At 39.8% G+C, this 18,443-nt stretch overlaps 2 protein-coding genes and 3 non-coding genes across 5 annotated transcripts; 4 read left to right on the top strand and 1 right to left on the bottom strand.

The window, feature by feature from the left end:
* Window positions 1-9,207, bottom strand: LOC119745874 (protein zwilch homolog). Its single transcript, XM_038222522.1, has 14 exons — window positions 9,047-9,207; window positions 8,322-8,490; window positions 7,781-7,914; window positions 7,120-7,352; window positions 6,845-6,924; window positions 6,474-6,641; window positions 6,251-6,322; window positions 5,461-5,595; window positions 5,103-5,300; window positions 4,746-4,902; window positions 4,303-4,474; window positions 3,165-3,260; window positions 2,125-2,234; window positions 1-980 (listed from the first exon to the last, which is right to left on the bottom strand). The coding sequence occupies exons 1-14, from the start codon at window positions 9,094-9,096 to the stop codon at window positions 895-897; spliced, it is 1,860 nt and encodes a 619-aa protein (XP_038078450.1). The 5' UTR covers window positions 9,097-9,207; the 3' UTR covers window positions 1-894.
* Window positions 9,208-9,677: 470 nt separating this feature from the next.
* Window positions 9,678-17,343, top strand: LOC119745616 (60S ribosomal protein L4-like). The gene is made up of 10 exons (XM_038222104.1): window positions 9,678-9,783; window positions 11,530-11,707; window positions 12,023-12,129; window positions 12,698-12,836; window positions 13,341-13,465; window positions 13,965-14,094; window positions 14,706-14,862; window positions 15,440-15,523; window positions 16,164-16,326; window positions 16,814-17,343. The coding sequence occupies exons 1-10, from the start codon at window positions 9,781-9,783 to the stop codon at window positions 16,892-16,894; spliced, it is 1,167 nt and encodes a 388-aa protein (XP_038078032.1). The 5' UTR covers window positions 9,678-9,780; the 3' UTR covers window positions 16,895-17,343.
* LOC119718931 lies at window positions 14,164-14,232 on the top strand. Its single transcript, XR_005269866.1, has one exon. It is a non-coding gene; the product is annotated as a small nucleolar RNA SNORD18 (small nucleolar RNA).
* LOC119718933 lies at window positions 15,007-15,080 on the top strand. Its single transcript, XR_005269867.1, has one exon. It is a non-coding gene; the product is annotated as a small nucleolar RNA SNORD18 (small nucleolar RNA).
* LOC119718939 lies at window positions 15,628-15,701 on the top strand. The gene has a single exon (XR_005269873.1). It is a non-coding gene; the product is annotated as a small nucleolar RNA SNORD18 (small nucleolar RNA).
* Window positions 17,344-18,443: the final 1,100 nt, after the last annotated feature.

Here is an 18,443-nt window from a genome sequence, read left to right as displayed (position 1 = left end):
TCTGAGACAACATCCGCAAGACTGTAATTTACATCAGATAACAACCTCTCAAATCAGTAATTATTAAATTACAAAATAAATGACATTCAAAAAAAGAAATGTATAAGAAACGGCTCCATGTACATATCTATGCTGTTTAATGTGTGCACGTAGGATACATATGTAACAGAGCAAGATTGTTCATATAAATGTATAGAAAAAGACAAAATTAATATTTACAAAGAGGAAAACGAGCATTATGTTGGAAAATCAATGAAAAATAAATCATAGTTAATATGAAAAACGTAGTAGCCGCGTCCTTCGCAATTCAGCATACCAGCTGCGAGTAAGGATGATTAGCCTCCCAAATTATTATTATTATTCTTATTATAGCTTATGACTGATAACCATGTTGTTAACCATGTTGTTACATAAATTAACAACACAATACATTTGGAAATAACAGAAAGCTATGACAATGTGAAGTTAAAAGATAAACAATGTTTCGTTTTTAGCTGTTATGCTTTTTTTTAACTTGTTCATTTTATTGGTATGGTTAAACGGCAGCTACTGCAATAAACAGAATTTAGCCCATAAGCTATACATGTGTACATGGATCTGGATTTTGGGACCATATGGCAGTGATAGCATGTGTAGTGTGGAACGTATACGGTCTTCACTCTGTGCTATAAGCTTCTTAATGTCAAGGCTGGACCGCGTTATAGAATGGCCCATGCTATATAGAAGTAAACCACATTCAAACTGGGACAAGACTGAACATTGTGAAAACTGTCGGGGGGTCTGGTATGGGATATTGGTGTTTTTCTCATCATGTTGAAGAGCACCCTCTAGGTCAAAGTTGCTGCCGCATGAGTTTGCTTCAGTAGAGTTCGGTCAGTTCAATGTTTCTTATCGTCATAGAAATGAAGCAGTACTTTCTTTTGTGTGAGTCACATAGTAACAGAAAGAACCAGCGCTGGTAAGGTCTCCCATACTTATATCTGCAGAGGATGACAATTAAAGAAAAAAAAAAAAAGATAATATAAGGTCGTTTACATTTTTGGTCTTGCTCCCGGCAAAGATGGCAGTGTTTTCCTAAATATTATGTAGTCTTAAAGAATTTTTTTCTTCTGTTTTCATCACTGAGTTTTTTCAATACATGAGTCAGTTCCAATGGGACAATTTCTTTCAAATTACACTGATACAAACTGTTGTCTTCTGTCTTTTGTTATACACTTTTATAGAATACATTACACATCTTTGCTTCATATCGACAACATGAATATTCTGCACCAATGTTTGGCAAGATTTGCAGAGAATGATTAGAAGTTCTTTTGATTCTCCCTGCCGTGTCAGACTGGTGTTCCCCATTCACACCAGACCAAATTAGTCTTTAGACATGAATTAGTAAGAAAATCTAGCTGTGATTTTTACAACTTGGTTGCAACGTGCAATGCACTGTAAAGCATACGGTTCACTGTTCAGTTTAAATTTTTATGTTTGCCAATCTCATGTCTTTCACTCATAGGGGGAAAAAAAGAAATTCACTTTTAATGAAGTGCGCACGTGAGAGTGACTCAGCTTTTGCCTCAGCTTTGTTTGCATTGCTGGCCTGTAATTTGATCAAAGCCGAGTGAGACAATACACAGAGTTTGCAAAAGCAGCAGGATAATCTGATCGGGTTTTTTTCTTTCTGCTTTTTTTTTGGTGGTGGCACAAAGTGAACTCATGTCAATGTCCTTGCATGCCTGGCCGCGTGTTTTTTTCATGGAATCTTTTCAAAAGTGCACTAGAAACTGTTCATGCGTTTGATGCAATAATTGCTTTGGGCCGTTCTCTGCCGAGCTAAATTCGTGGACAAATTGCCAATAATTTAATATAAATTTGCCAGAATTCTTGACAAAAAAATCTGCATTTTTACCAAGGACTGGACGTGAACAAAGCACTTTGGCACACAGCGATAAAAGGTTTTTCTTTGTTCCTTACAATGGCAATCATTCTTATATATTACAAAACTGTACATGTTTTTGTACATTTCAAATAAAAATTCAAAACACAAAAAAGGGAGCAAGCATACAATGAAATAACCATGACTGACTGAAACTTTTTAGAAAAATAAAAATTCAAAAAATAGAGGAATTTTACCTTGGTCTAGTCCAGTTATATGAGATAAGGGTAGCTTCATTGACAGTTGATAGGAAACACTGGTGCCTGAACCACCCTTTACTGTTAATCGCCACAAAGAGGGTTGGAAGCTAGACACACACACAAAAAATGATCATCCAAAAACTAATATCATGAAGTTGCTTGGAAGAAGATGTTGGCAAAGAAATGTATTTGCTGACGAAAGATGCACCCTAGATACTGCTAGGAGTTAATTATAAACACACCCCCCCCCCAAAAAAAAAGGGACTATTGCTTTAAGCAATTTTATACTGACTGTCGCTTGTAAGCTGGGCAGTGCTATCGTGTAGGATTACCCCATAACACCAGTGATATGAATGGGCTCAATATATAAGCCAGCTTATTGTGCAGACCAGATACTGGTACGTGAAAACCAACTTCCAGTGAAAAGCCATTCTGAATCACCTGAATAGAGTTATGTGCACTCTGGGACTAGCTTTAATAGGCTTGACTTGTCTTGTTCTATTTCACCGAGCGACATGACAGAGCAGCTCATGTGCAATCAACTGTAATGGCAATGATTACCAATTCATGATGGAAATGACCTCGATTCAAAGCGAGGATGAAACGAACCACAGCCTACAGGTTGTTAAAGCCCAGCAATTATTAGTGAATATTTTATCATTTTGCAGTGTACTATGTCATGGTTAATGATGCATGGGCAATAAGCCATAATGAAGCACAGGAGGTAGCGGTACATTTCTAGACCTTGAGACGAGCTCAGAGAAGTACGATAGAACTGTGGAGAAACTAATGATGCTGATCAGATAGTCAAGAGACATTAGACATGATATATCACGGATTAAGGTTGTGAAATTTCATTACTTAAGAACAGTTTCTATCAAAACGGACACATTTCAGAAGTGCACGTACCACCATATAAGGACTCTGCATAGTGCATTATTCATGTACCCACTAATGGTGCGTGGGGTGTATGGGTCCCTAGGGTGAACCATATGCTGTGAAGCACATTACATGAGAAAACCTGTGTGCAATGTTACCTTGTATACAAGCTTTGTACTGTAGTTGCCTGGACGGGGAGAGTGAATGTATGCATGTCATCATGAGGGTGAGACTGGTAGAAGGCTAAGGCTGACCTGGGGACAAAATACAAAGAAAACAATACGCCTCTAAGATTAAACACTTTGCACACAATCTTTAAATCATTGCTGGGCTTGGAATGGTGTCCAATAAAGAAAAATTTTAATCTAATTTTGACAATTATCAAAAAAATTTGAAATATATAATTTTGATAATTGTTTTTTTCATAATTAATGCAACCCTATGAAGGCAAATACATTTTTTACATGCATTTGAGGATAGGCTCATTACAAACACATACATGTACATGCTCGCATGGAAACAATTTTTTTTTAAAGGCCACACAGTGTGGCCAGCATGCACATTTTCTTTCCATTGGCAAGTGATCGTGAGTCATTCCATGTATAATTCAGTAGTCGAGATGAAATTATTGCAAGACATCCAGGTTCTCTGATTATTTCACTCAAATTAAAATTATCCTAATCATAAGTTTGGAGCACACAAACTGTCAAAGAAAAAAGATCATTAGTGGATTCAAACCAGGATCTTGAAATCCACAGCTCATCTCACTATCCACAAGACTACTGTGGCAGCTACACAACCGCTCTTTGAAATGCTGTAATGTAGTTGCTATAATTGTATAGACCGTTTGAACTGTGACGTCATGCCAACAAGCAACAAGCATCTTGGGCATGATATTTGGCCAATATTAGACAATATACGTCAACACTTTTCAACCATTCATTATTCAAGAGATACACATGCAGTGCCGAAGAGAACTGTTTGTTGAAAATGGGCATCACGGGACCACAACATATTAAACAATTCTGTAAATAAATGTAACATTGTCTATAACAATGGTGTTGTTGTCACTGCTCCTCTTTAGAAAAAAAAAAATTTTCCCATCAAAACTACTGAATTATTTATGAAAACTGCTTCACCTGCCCACTGGAAAAAAAAAAATGGGCGGCCTACACATACACATGAGCTGTAGTGATGAGTGGTCACGAAACACCATCTTGATCTACAAATGCGGAGCCCACATGCAACAATTGAAGGTGCAATTGTTTCTAGCCGTGTCCTAATGTACTCGCTTACCTGACAAGAACTCTACGGTGCTCTGGAGGTAGTTTCAGTGATGTCACTGAGACCACAGCAACCTCTAAGACGTTATGCAAGGCTTGAAGACGAGACACCTGCTCCGGCAATGGACAAGTCTCGCCGGATTGCAGAAACCACTGAAGCTGGTTCAATGTTGTCAACTCACTGGCTAAAATGAGACAGAAGAAAGTTTGGACCAATCTTAAAACCATACTTTGACATCATAGGTCTTTCTGGGCACTTCTATCGTTTAAGATTGCCCTGTGAATGTGCTAACCTGGACCCATCGTGAAGACCAGATGCATGAACAGACTGCCAGCCATTCCATGGCTAGACAGATACTGGTCTGAGACTAACTTTACTAGGCTTTACAAAAGTCTTGTTTTAATACTTGTCTACAAGCTCCAAGTTAAAGGACCAGATGATGGTTGAAGACCTACCGATGAAGAAGTTGGTGTAGTCTCGTCTGAGTTTGTCCAGACCAATCTCAACCAGCATGGTCAGTGTAGCCACTTCATCCACACTGACTGTGTGCATCTGTTGTTGGTAGGAAGCACGGATGGCTTTAGCTAAGGTGCTCTGGTTATCACTATGCACCTGTGCAAGCAAGCAGTAAAACAATTCAATAGATAATGACAAAGATTTGAGGTTTTTACAATTCAGAACTAAAGTGATGAAGCTGTGATAAAGATTTAGTTGCCAAGAATGATTCAAATCAGTTTTTCCATGCCAGATTATGTTTTTGCTTGTCCAAAAATTTGACATCGGATTTGGTCCGACATCAGATTTACTCTTACAATAGGCTGTAGTTCTCCAGTCTTGAGTTCCCAGAAGACGGTGGAGAAGGCTTTGATGGCGTCGTTGTAACACGTTGCCTTGGACCACAAGATACTCCAGAGACTCTCTGAGAAGTAGAGGTCTTGACGCTCAGGAATGACGTAACCACGGAGGACGGAATCAAAATCAGTCTCACCGCTCTCAAGGGATGTTTCAACCTAGAACAAGGACAAGAGGATGGAAAGAATTATGCAAATACCTGTGACTGGCTTGGTGCTGGTAAGGAATACATACAATCAGCAGTGAAATCATCTCTCATTTTCCTTCTTAACTGTGTGCCCTGATTTAATGGACTCAACCTGGTCAGTTTGACTTCACCTGGGGCTGCTGCTTTCTCTGTGGCCCTTGCTTCTCTCTCTCTATCAGTCTGGTTACAGCCTCCTCTACTGATTCACCTGATGACTCCTTCGTATTCCATTCCAGTTCTTCTGTTTTTAATCCCTCAACAAAACCCTTCAAAAATAACAAACTAAAGTATAAGTTTATAATAAGTCACAAGATCATCATATTTTCCCAGTAATTCAATAAAAAACTTTCAGTCACATGTTTTTAAAATGATAGCATTTATTCATCACTTTGAATCAGAATTCCTAAATATACCACTTATTCAAACTTACACCGGGATGTGATATTGGTAACAATAGATTTGTTGCTTTCAGTAACATACTTTTTAATCATATTACATTTTGTACTTCCATACTTTCATTTAACTACCAGGTATCCCCAAAACAACTTGCACATTTTGAGTAAAACCTGTATAGGGCAAGACACCATAAGACACTAGCTTTATTTATGTCCATGCCTGGCAGTTTCTACCAATACTTTTTAAACTAAATTTGAATTTCTGCTTGAGGTCTAGGGTTCTTTTTTTCATTCAACTTTTCTTAAAAATTTTTTTTATTCTTGTGTGTTGTAAGCAAAAATTGTGGAGTTTCGTGGGTGGGTGGGGGATGGGGGTGGGATGATCCTACAGGCCATTCCCCCACACTTCCAGATTTACACCCTGGGTGAACCAGCTGATGTGTAGTGACATGGGGTGTTATGAGGAGGGGAGAGGGGCCCTAGGGGGTCAGTTTGAGAATAGGGTGGGGGTTATATTATCACATACCACTAATGTTGCGAGCTCTCTATACACACTGTAGGCTGCACTTCTCATATCTCCTGGTACAGCACTCACATGCTGGAAATAAATTTACAAATTTTACGATAAGATTATCCACTTTGTTGTAAATTTTAAAAAATGGCAGTCTTTGTTACAATTCTATGAATATCTAATTATGTTTTGCAGAGATCAATATTAAGATAAATGAAATTGAGGATTGCACACTCACCACATTGCATTTGGCACTGTGAGGTTTCTCCAACATGCCCTTGACATGCTCCCAGCTGCAATCCATAGTGACCGACGTATAATGAGAGTGACTGGCTGGCTCCAGGACTGACATCTCATGGTATGTCATTCCCACAATCTCATACTGGGCAAATGCAGAGGTAGTCACCTAAAATAGAGGCACAAGAAAACAAACTGATCAGATTGGTATAAAGGCAGAACTGTAATGTTATCTTAGGCCTGTCGAGAGTCACCAAGCTAATTGTTTATAAACTATGAGTAACAAGAGGACTCTGGTTTGATTCCAACCCTAGCAGAACTCTGATTTCATATCTGACAGATATTAAAGAGATCAAAAAAAGACTTGCTTACATCATCCTTGTGTGGCTGTCCTCCATTCTGTTGTATTACCTGATCAACAGTCAGTAGATTAGACTTGGATGTCACAGGGCCTAAAGAAAGAGTGAAATAGTAACATTTTGCATCAACCAATAATAGCAAATCCAATTCCAAAGCCATATGCAATTTTAAAAAGCCCCAAAATCTGTTTTGCTGACATTTTTTTTCTGTGCTCAACAAACGTCTTTGCTCAGCACTGCATCAAATTGGATACTCATCTTCAGTGACAGAAATTTAAGCACACTTACCAAAGCATGACACAGTTGTCACTGACACACCAGGTGACCTTTGACCTTTACCCTCCCCTGATGACCTTGCCTTCTGATTGGCTGATGAGCATGCCATCACAGCGATGTGGTCTGGGTCCTTTCCATCGCAGCACACCACCATTTCTGGTAATGTATTCTCTGCCTCTTCGTCTGCGCCGCGTAATGAGGCAAGGTGTGGGTTGTTGCATACATTGTGGAGAGACAGCACATATCTGTAGTATCAAATTTGGCAAGTGATTACTCATTCCTGATAAAACAAAATTTTGACAACATGCACCTTTCAAATGCTATTAGTTCCATCATATTGGACATTGCAAACATAGCTAACTATAATTTCAACCTAGTGAACTGACATGTTTCAACAAATGGTCCACAGTTGATAGCAACTAAATAGGAGAACAAGTGCCCAGTAAGACGGCAAGTGTTCTGTAGGTGATGGAATTAACATTTCCAAGCTTTAACCTTGGTCTTCATTTTGGGTGTGTGTGTGTGTGTTGGGGGGGGGGGGTGTAAAACCTCCCCTTTCATAGGGCATATTTGCCTTTCATAGCTTATTTACAAAATTCAATCAATGGAACTTTGATTGAATGGAACTTTGATTGTGTTAAGTGTGGACAACTGGCTTTTTAAACTAATTTACCTAGCATTGTCCAGAGTTACCGGGCTAAAGGATCTGCATTCTTCTGGATCTTTGCCGCCATTGCTGCCAACATAGGATCTATCCGTGTCATCTAGTGACTCATCTGCCAAACTATTTTCATCTTTTCCGAAGTACTGAGCATAGTGAACAACGACAAAGAGCAACAAGAATGACAACATATATTCTACAAATAATGACTGCTCTCAGTGGTTTAATAAAACTATATCCTTCCTGAGTTGATCCATGCTGAGGCAAAGTATTCTATTCCATAAATAAGGTTAGTTGCACACGTTTTTTTTGCAGTAGATCTTTTTAGATTGATGTTGCTGTAGTATTTACATGTAATATGGGCATGAAAACAATGAACAAAACTATCCAACACATGACATGCTCTAAAGCCAATCAAGAGACAAAATTATTTAGCAAGATGTTACTGCAGAGATCCCATTCCAGTTGTCAGTGCAATATACACACTATAATATAGGTATATGCACCCCCCTTGACAATATGAATGATTATGAATGATTGACAATCAACAAACCTTGAAAGAGTCATCCTGCTGAACTAAGATAACGTTTGCATTCCTCTGAGGATTTTGAGCAGATCCAAGTAGTTCTGCTAATTCTTGCGATTCAGAGTCCACAAGGGACAACTTGTAGTCTTTGAAGATGACACTTGCCTGCACATCATTCTGATATTTTGATAAAAGTCTGCAAAATTCAATCATCAAGGATTTAATTTAATAAAAAAATAACATACTGATGATTCCGATGCATTATACTTTATAGGTGGGAGCGAACATTTGTTTGACATTGGCTTTTTTACCAATGTGTTACGGCAGGCTGTGTGGTCACCTTGTGGTGTGGGCCTAGACATGCATGGCTCGGACATGTTGGAAAAAATCATGACTTTTTTGTAATGAGAGAAAAAATGCTGATTCAAAAATCAAACAAAATATTGTTTATTTTTTAAGGATTCCTATATGATTATTAATATTATTAAACACTTTGTCTTTGATAAGTTTGAAATTTTGTGGGAAATTTAGAGCTTTAAAAATAATAATACTTTGACACTAAAAATTACAGAATATTTTCATGCAGTGGCACACAGTCACAGTACTGGCACAGTCATGACAGTGGCAGTCCAGTCACGCCAGTAGTAGTGCAAATCAAGTTATAGTTGAACTGTCCGGAAACTGGACAAATTTTGAAAACATTTGCTCTCACAATTTTACACACTCTAGACAAAACATGAAAAAATTCTTACTCTTTAACTGATTCCAGGAAATTCTTTACATCTGCTCTGAAATTTTTCATATTGCCCAGAAAAGAAGAAATTTATTTTGCTATCTATTTTATTCGCAAAACAAACAAGACAAACTTGGCGCAACATGTCGCAGAGCATCATGGGATCGATATCAGCCGCTAGCGCCCTCTTTTGAGTATTCTGCGAACATGTTTTAGGTTTTCGAAACCTCTGCTTCGTCTGCAGACTCGGCTGCAAGGAGTTTTACCCCATAACTTGGGGGATTCTGGCCAATATTAGGATCCATGCCACGTTTTTAGGAGTATATAATATATTACGAGGCCGTCTTGTACAGTTTTCTTTCTACGTTTATTTAGTTTGGGCATAAAACTTAAAAGCTTCTAAATGATTTTCGATCTAGTTATAGACCCACAGAAGATGGTTCCGATGTTTGAAAAAGAGCTTACAATTTTTATGCTTGTACCCCGGTAAAAAAGTAGTTCGTACAAAGGTTTTGGATCATATTAATTCATTTAAGAGGAATCTGAGATGACTTTGAGGTTTATTTTGATCCAATTTTCTAGCATCGTAGTCGTTTCTCACAATTTTTGTCTGCTTTTCTACTATATCATCTCTATAAAATTGTATTCACGAGTTCGACCTAATCACTAATTGTGAATCCTGTATTCATCCTCTTATCCCGTGGCAGCCGAAAATCGTGTAGGCAGATAAAAACTGCCCCCAAAAACTTCAATATGGTGAGAATTTAAGACAAATCTTGGAAAAGGGATGTTGGTTTTATGAACATGAATAGCCATTGATGAAATTCTTCTACAATACAATGAATATTTTTGGACGCTTAATGGTCAAATTACAGACAAATTTAGTGATAGTGTGTTACGTGAAATGAAATGAGTGCAATCGTGGTCGCCGCCATCTTGCATTAGGTTTGATTGGGCGACACGTGCATTTTTATTTCGACCGATATTTCTGATGACCACTTATTGCAGTCAATCATTATTCATTAGAGTTATTCGTCAAGGATGAGTTATATTTAAACAATCTTTTGGAAATTTATGCATAGATAGAAAATAATTAAATGACTAAATTTAACTTCAAGTTCAAAGAATCAAAGGCCAAATCGAAAAAAAAAAGTTTAGCGTCCCCACCCACTTCCTTTTTGGAGGCCGCCTCCTTTTTTTTGGTTGGAAAAAAACCCCCAAAATTAAAATGTTTAAACTGTGACATGATTTTGGCCTCTTTCTGTTGCATCTAGCCCATAATTCATGCATAGGTACAACTATAGAATGCAGGGCCACTTTACTCTACATCTACGCCTCCGTACGGCTGCGTGGAGGCGTGGAGCCGCAGTTGACCTACCTCCGAAAATCGATCGTGGAGTCGTGGAGCCGCCGTCGATATCTCCGAGAATTGCGCCCTCTATCGGTGCGCGTCTCTGCGACTCCGCGACTCTGCGCCTCCGCCACTGCACTCCAGTGCCCAGCGTCTCCGCGACTGGACTCTGCGACTCCCCGACTCCGCGCCTCCGCCACTCCAGTTAGTGCCCCGTCGCCCTCCTCCCTTCCTAATTTGCGAGCCCATTTAAAATGGATACGGATGCTTCGTTCTCAAAAAAATTCCGCCGAGAATTGCGCCCTCTATCGGCGCGAGTCTCTGCGACTCGGCGACTCTGCGCCTCCGCCACTCCAGTGCCCCGCGTCTCCGCGACTGGACTCTGCGACTCCCCGACTCCGCGCCTCCGCCACTCCAGACAGTGCCCCCAACACATTTACAAGCACGCCCTCCCTTCCGATCCTTCATGAGAAGCTTAGAAGACAAGTGCATTCGCTGTACTTAGCACTTTTTGCAGGTTTGCATATCTATTACTCCTATCCATCCACGCCTCCAAGCAAATTAAAAAACCTTGCTCCGGTGTGGCCCTGCATTCTATAGTTGCTCCCGAGTCCCATGCATATAGCACTATAGAATTTAGAAAGCTGATAGGCCCTACGTAATTTCCTGAGCCCAAGAAAAGTGGCGCCTGGCGGCGGCCATTTAAGAAAAAAGCTGGTGGCCATCTTGAGAAGAAAAAAGAGGCCTCCTTCCTTTTTCCAAAAGGCAGGACGCTAAACATGTTTTTTTTTTTTTACTTGGCCTAATCAAATGGAAATAGTCAAATACATGTAAACGTTTTTTTTTTTAAAGCAACAAATGCAAGAAAAACATTTCCAATTTTGTTAGGAATCACTAACAAATCCCAACAGAAGGAAGCTTGCTGAGGACAAGAGAGACCGTCGAAAGAACCCCCAGGCCAAGCCCAATGATCAATCTTGTATCTGCAGCCGCTGCAGTAGGATCTGTCTCCTGGATAGGTCTCCTGAGCCATCAGCGTGCTTGCATTCGACATGGACAACCTTCATAATCTTCGCTTGCAAAGCCAAGCCGTGATGATGAGAATAGCCTTTCTCTAATTCATTGTTGTTTTTTTCCCTGGTCCTGTTCAGGCTGTTGCTGCTGCACGCCCCCTAATCACGGTTTACACCGAGAAGAATGAAGCAAGTGGCACTAATGTCAAGTTGCCAGCTATCTTCAAGGCCCCCATCCGCCCTGACATTGTCAACTTTGTCCACACTAACATGCGTAAAAACAGCCGCCAACCCTATGCTGTCAACAAGCTAGCAGGTATTAATTTTTTTTTTTTTTTAAGAATCTGTATTTTTTGTCTTCGGATTCCTGTAGCACTTTGTTAAATCACAGCAGCGTGCATCCTGCTGATCTGAACCAAGCAAATTACAACAGTTGACTTGAAACTTAAGGTTCTTTGATTTGAACAGGTTTCATTTTTTGTACCCAATTCAAACATGAAAAATACATCAAGTTTTTGGCAATGTTGCAGTCAGATCAGGCTTTGTCTCAACCATTTAAACAAAGTGATCAGATAGTGACACTCAATGTAAGTTGCTTACTCATCTTAAAATGGATGTCTTTTGTTGACAGGTCATCAGACCAGTGCAGAGTCGTGGGGAACTGGACGTGCCGTGGCTCGTATCCCCCGTGTCCGTGGTGGAGGTACTCATCGATCTGGTCAAGCTGCATTTGGAAACGTATCCTTTGAAAACCTCCAAACATTGTGTACCTCATAATGATTAATCCGTCACTTTTTCGGGTCCTTTGAAATCCAGCAGGATTGAAGAGGTACATCTCATCAGCTATTACGTTATATAGATCTTAATGCCCCATGTTTCATGTATTTTAGGAAACCTTTCCAAGTCCTAAAATACAGGAACTTTAATATGAAGTTCAACTTTAGCTAAAAGGTCAAGTCAAGTCAAGTCTTAGTATTCCGGAGAAATGATGATCAAAACGTCCGTGTTTCCGACAGTACTGTGACGTCAATCAAGAAATGTTTCTGATCTCTGGTAAAATCCTGACCCGTGCTTTTCCCCACAAATCCTGCACAAAGAGGGTTTTTGTTTGAAGTAATCGAGTTAGTTTAGGTGATAGGTTCTGTCTTCTTCAATCCTTCAAAATCCTTCAAAGCTGGCAGATTTTAAAGGGGACTTGGGAGAGCTTAGGTTTAACATAGAAACCCTCACATAGTGTGTATACCTTTAAGAGTGCTTCCCCGTATTCCTATTGCTGCCAGTTTGCCTTGACTTGTGATATCTCTAGATGTGTCGTGGTGGACGCATGTTTGCCCCTACCAAGATCTGGCGGAAGTGGCATTGCCGCACCAACGTTAACCAGAAACGTTACGCCATGTGCTCTGCTCTGGCTGCTACTGCTGTGCCAGCTCTAGTCATGTCAAAGGGTCAGTAATTGCATTTCCACAATTGTACTGGAGCGACAAGGTGTCTAACTCAGGATGTTTGGATCCGGCTATGGATATGAACAACATTGTAACATAGTGAAAATCCAAAGCCATTTAACTACAACAATAGTGTGACGCAATGGTCTTGTTCAGGTATTTGCTGATAAATGTCAGATTTGACCCTCTTTAAGTATAATTTGTTTTATATTTTAAGCTAAGAACTCACACCTGCCTACTCTGAGTTACAGTGGTGTAGTCAAAGTACTTGTGGTAGATAACAACTACATCACAAGTCTGATTACAATTCAATCTTAGAGTCAGTTCACAGGTCTAATTACAAGTGTAAACAGGGGATGAGCAATCGTGAAGGAATGTGTTTGTTTATCAAACACATTTAAGGAATGCCTTTGTCATAGTTAATTTTGAAAAAAAACTTGGGACTTGACTGGGTCTGGATGAATTATTGAACAATTACAAATAAGTTGAATTGAATTGCGTTATCAGGTCACGTCATCGATCGCATCCCTGAGGTTCCCCTTGTCGTGAGTGATGCCGTTCAGGATTACAAGCGCACCAAGGAAGCTGTCCTTTTCCTCAAGAAGTTCAAGGCTTGGGCAGACATCAAGAAGGTGAGCCTAGGATCTCCACTCGGTGCCAAAGATCAAAAGTTTCCTCAGAATTGTAGGAGCAAAAAAAAATACATCTGGCACCCTCCTCTGTTCCAAAAGCTGTTATTTATAATATAATTTCACGGTTTGAATACTGTTCTTTTTAGTATAGTCCCATGTGTGCAAAATCTCTGGCGGAAAATTAAACATTGACTGATGCAAGATTCAAATCCTAGACATTCAGAACACTCTACTGGCAGTCTACCAACTTAGTTAGGTCCCCAATACACGGCAAGACACCTCAGTCACTAGAGTACATGTAAGACATATCGGAGGTCTCGGGGGCGAATCTTGCCGAGTCAATTTTATTTGCCCAAGTTTAAATAATAAGGACATACCTAGTCAGTTGTTTTGTCAATTTTTGTTCATTAAGAAACTTAGAAGAAAATCTTAATGGGTATATAGTCGTCCTCAAGAACTTTTTATTTTCATGGATTGCTTCTGGCCTGACCATTAACAGGTGTACAAGTCCAAGCGTATCCGAGCTGGTAAGGGCAAGATGCGTAACCGGCGACACGTCCAACGTCTGGGTCCCCTCATTATCTTTGAGAAGGACAACGGAATCACACGAGCCTTCAGAAACATCCCAGGTCAGTCGAATTGCCTTCGATTCATATTGTCAGGATGGTCTCATTTATTAATTGCTGTTCGTTTGTAAAGGGATATGATGAGATAATACTTAGTCCGTGTTTCTGATGACATGTGATTGCTGATGTATTGCTGATCCCATTCATTGGAAATGCAAGTCGTATTTGTTACCAGTAGAATTAGTTCACATGGGTGAGAGCTAATGTCTAGTGCCTCTTTTGTGTTATTGCTGGCAAAATAAAAGAGATTAATATACTGCAATTCCTGGGTTTGAATCAAATGGCAATTCCTGGGTTTGAATGAAATAGGTTGAAGTTGGTTCAGATTAATGGTGGTATTGACTCATTACCAGTCAGTTTGACATGAATTATATGTACCATGTCATTTTCATCCTGTGACTTAGTCTCCATCCCCACAGGCATTTTTACCAGAACGGTTCGGGATCTGGAATACAAAAATCCTGCATTGTGCTGTAAACAAACGGTGCATGAAGCCCCATGTTAACTGTAGTGGGACTCGATACAATTCTGTCAAATCTACCCAGACGTCGTGATGGATTATGAAGAATTTGGGAGTGTATTAAGCATTCTGTGAATGGTTTGTTTTTATTTAGGAATCAAGCTGATGAATGTGACCAAGATGAACCTGCTCAGGCTGGCTCCCGGTGGTCATGTCGGCCGATTCTGCATCTGGACTGAAAGCGCCTTCCGTAGACTAGACTCGCTCTATGGCACATGGAAGAAACCATCAGCAGAAAAGAAGAACTACAAGTAAGCCAAAGATCAACTGCAATCCTTGAGCATGTCGGATCAGTGACCGTTGGTCAACTACTGGACGATATGTGATATAACTGATATCTGCACACTGATCTGATCGAAGAAATCTTTCATTAAAGTAGTTGATGTAACCAAGTGGAGATATGATGAATATTTTATAAATTGGTTCCGTGTTTCTGAGTAACCATTGACGATCTTCAAGTTCTGATCTCTGCTTGAAAAAAAAATACATCAAAAAAAAAAGACCGTTTGCCATTAAGCCTTTTTGATGGTTGTCCTTTTGTCTTTTGAAATTCTACGTGTCTAAAAAACTTGTACATCAGGAAAACAATTTTCATGTAACTTTTCTTTTTAATGCACGACGAATAAATAATCTTAATCTTTAAAATTTCAAAGGCTATTTTGTTTCAAAATGCCATGTCACAATGTAGGTTTTTTGCCAACGAAGGGGTGTGAGATGGTACCATTCCTGTGCACAGGTGGTTACGTTGAATGTTCCTTCAATCAATCCACATTTATTAATAATTAGCAAGTAAACATGTACAAATATTTCTCATATTGTCTTCAACAGCCTGCCGATGCCGATGATGATGAACTCTGACCTTAACCGTCTGCTAAAGAGTCAGGAGATCAGACGAGCACTCCGACCCAAGAAGTAAGCACATTGTGGTTTCCATGAGAATAGATTTTTGAAAAATGATGTTTCCATGGTAATGGATTAAAGAAATCTTTTATTAAAGTAATTGATGTAACCAAGTGGAGATATGATGAACTTTTTATATATTGGTTCCGTGTTTCTGAGTAACCATTGACGATTTTCAAGTTCTGATCTCTGCTTGAAAAAAAAAATACATGGTATGGAAAAGACCGTTTGCCATTAGGTGTGTGTATAAATATTAGCTGTTTATCTCAAGCAATGCAAAGAAGAAAGGTAGACATTGAACACATGGTCAAAGTTTTTTTTTATCTCTGTTGGCCATTGTGATGCTATTGTTTATTTCACTCGTACCCAGTGCCTCTCAAAGAGTGATTGTGATCGCCTATCTGTTTCTCTCTCTCTGCCCAATTCATGTGAGCCCAATTCATCATGTGCAGTAGAATGGGAGTGCAGACACCAGTAGGGCTCATGGGTTTTGTGTTCTTTGGCAAGACACACTTCTACAATTGCTTTCTCCACCTAGGAGTATACATGGGTACCTGTGAGGACAGAGAAGATGGCAGTGATCTTGAACCACTGCATAAACTTAGGTTATTAGCCAAACATTTTACTTATTATCATTCTATTTTCACTCCAGGTTGGATGCCAACAAGCGCAAGGTGCTGAAGAAGAACCCGCTGAAGAATGTTCGCGTCATGTTCAAGCTCAACCCTTACTCTAAGACACAGAAGCGACAGGCTAAGCTGGCTGAGGAGCGCTCCAAGGCTCAGAAACAGGCTTACTTGGACAAGAAACGTGGGGTGTGTACTGCTTTGAGGCTAAGTCAATATGAAAAATCCATTAGAACTCAAATATTCAAATTTACATTCATTTATGGTCCTAACTCCCTTGGGTGTGTGAAACATCATATTAACGTTGGGGGATTCAGGACTGTTCGGGTAAATATTTAGATCTTTTTTAAGGAGTATTTTGTGTCAACACATCATGGCTATACTATAAAAGTACAATGTATGTGTGTTCATGAGTTGATCGCCTGCTAAGGGGCAATCGGCGGGGCAATCAGCGGAGAAGTCGCCCACCCCGCGAAGCAGACAAGGCCAAGCCTCATTAATATCACTCTGCACTAATCTGCACATGATAATCTCTGAACCTGCCTGAATTACTAGTTAATGTGCATAAGTTTGCCTTCAAAATATGAGAATTTCATTCCCTTATATGGGATTTTCCATTGTCTGTTATATCATGAGGCAAATCTGGTTAATTTATTGACCCTCATTCTGTTGACAGATTGCACCTGCTGATGCCAAGAAGCCTGCAGAGGCCACCAAGGCCAAGGCCAAGAAACAGCCCAAAGGCAAAGGGAAGTAGATGTCAAACCTCACATCACCACGGTGCAGTGTCACAGCCTGTAACAACAAGAGTAGAATTGGAAAGAACTTGATAATTGCCCAGCTTCATTCTGACATTGATATCCATCCACGGACAATCCACAGTATTTATTCAAGTGGTATTCATCTTGCATCAAGCACAAGTCACAAGAAGTCCAAGAAGTACATTGTGGAAATCATTTATGAAGGATCAAACACATAAGCATAGCAGCATTTATTGAAACAGTCACTTTTTGTTGTCTCTCTTAACAAACAAGTTAGAATAATTTGGTTAAGATTTCATTTTGAAGCTCAAAGTATGAAGTTTGTATTATCGTCCTGCTCATAAGGCTGCCCGGGTTAGAAGTGGTCAGAAATCTAAAATTACAAGAATCTGCAAAAAGCCACATACACATCTAATAAAAACTGAAGTTTCTGAATTCAGTAAAATATTGTGTTTGTCTAAATTATTTCAAGAAGCTCACCCCAGCAGCATGTCTAGGTTTTGTGTCCAGGGTCGGCTGGGGGATTGAGCTATAATGATTTTGTCGTTTAAAATTGGTTTAAAAAAATGAGAATGGTAATAATGCTGGTAGCAGTTGTGAGGTGATGATACTTTAATTTTCTTGAAAAAAAATGCTAAGCAGCATGCCCCTGGAAGGAGGGGAGCAAGTTGCTCTTCCCTTCCCCTCAATACCGTACTGCCGAAATCGTAAGCAATTAAATACTTTTGCAAAAAACATTTGCATTTTGTATTGAAATTGTGTTGCCGTGAGCACCCTTTACTCGGATGTTGTCGTATTTATCATTGTGATGTAGCATTACATTGTTCATGTCTTCCTCTCTCACATATCCTCCGAGCATGGACAGGGATCCCGGGATTGCGCCCCCCGCCCAATAATTTTCGAGCGGGGACGTAAATGTGTATTCGTGTACCGTAATTTTCGGAATATAAGCCGCGGCTTAAACGTTTATTTTGCCCATGAAAATGTTTACTGCGGCTTATACACAGGGCGGCTTATACACCGAGCCTTGAAGAATAAAAATGAAATTCACGTGTATTTAATGTACTGGTATAAGAAGAGATATGTTGCTGAAATGAATAATAAATTGAGAAAGTCATTAACAAACCGAAACCACGTCTCACGTAAAGGTACCGAGCGGTAAAAAAGTACGGTGATGAAAATTGAAAGCTGTCTTCGACACTTGCCACCAGCCGTACGTGACACTGGTACAGTGCAGCATGTAATTATGTGCATACAGCTTTAAAAGGCGCCCTCTATAGTCAGATTGTGTCCACCCCAGCCCCCGCCCCGTACTTTTCGAATTTCCCAAGCTCCTGGTCCACCGTGCCCCTAATGTTGACAAGAAATCGCCGCTGTTGCCTCCGAGCACTGTACTAGTTAAACTCACAAAATGAACACTGTTTTCCGACGGTAATGCATGTTTTTTTTTGGCCCACCTTATAAGTTCACGGGCCAGGTTGAAATTGCAAGAACGGCAGCATTATTGTACATGTACATGGTTTGTTTGAGAAACCATTGCAGTGC

This window comes from Patiria miniata, unplaced genomic scaffold (genome assembly GCF_015706575.1).
Source record: "Patiria miniata isolate m_02_andy unplaced genomic scaffold, ASM1570657v1 HiC_scaffold_7, whole genome shotgun sequence".
NCBI lineage: Eukaryota > Metazoa > Echinodermata > Asteroidea > Valvatida > Asterinidae > Patiria > Patiria miniata.
This window is presented reverse-complemented; position numbering and strand designations above follow the sequence as displayed.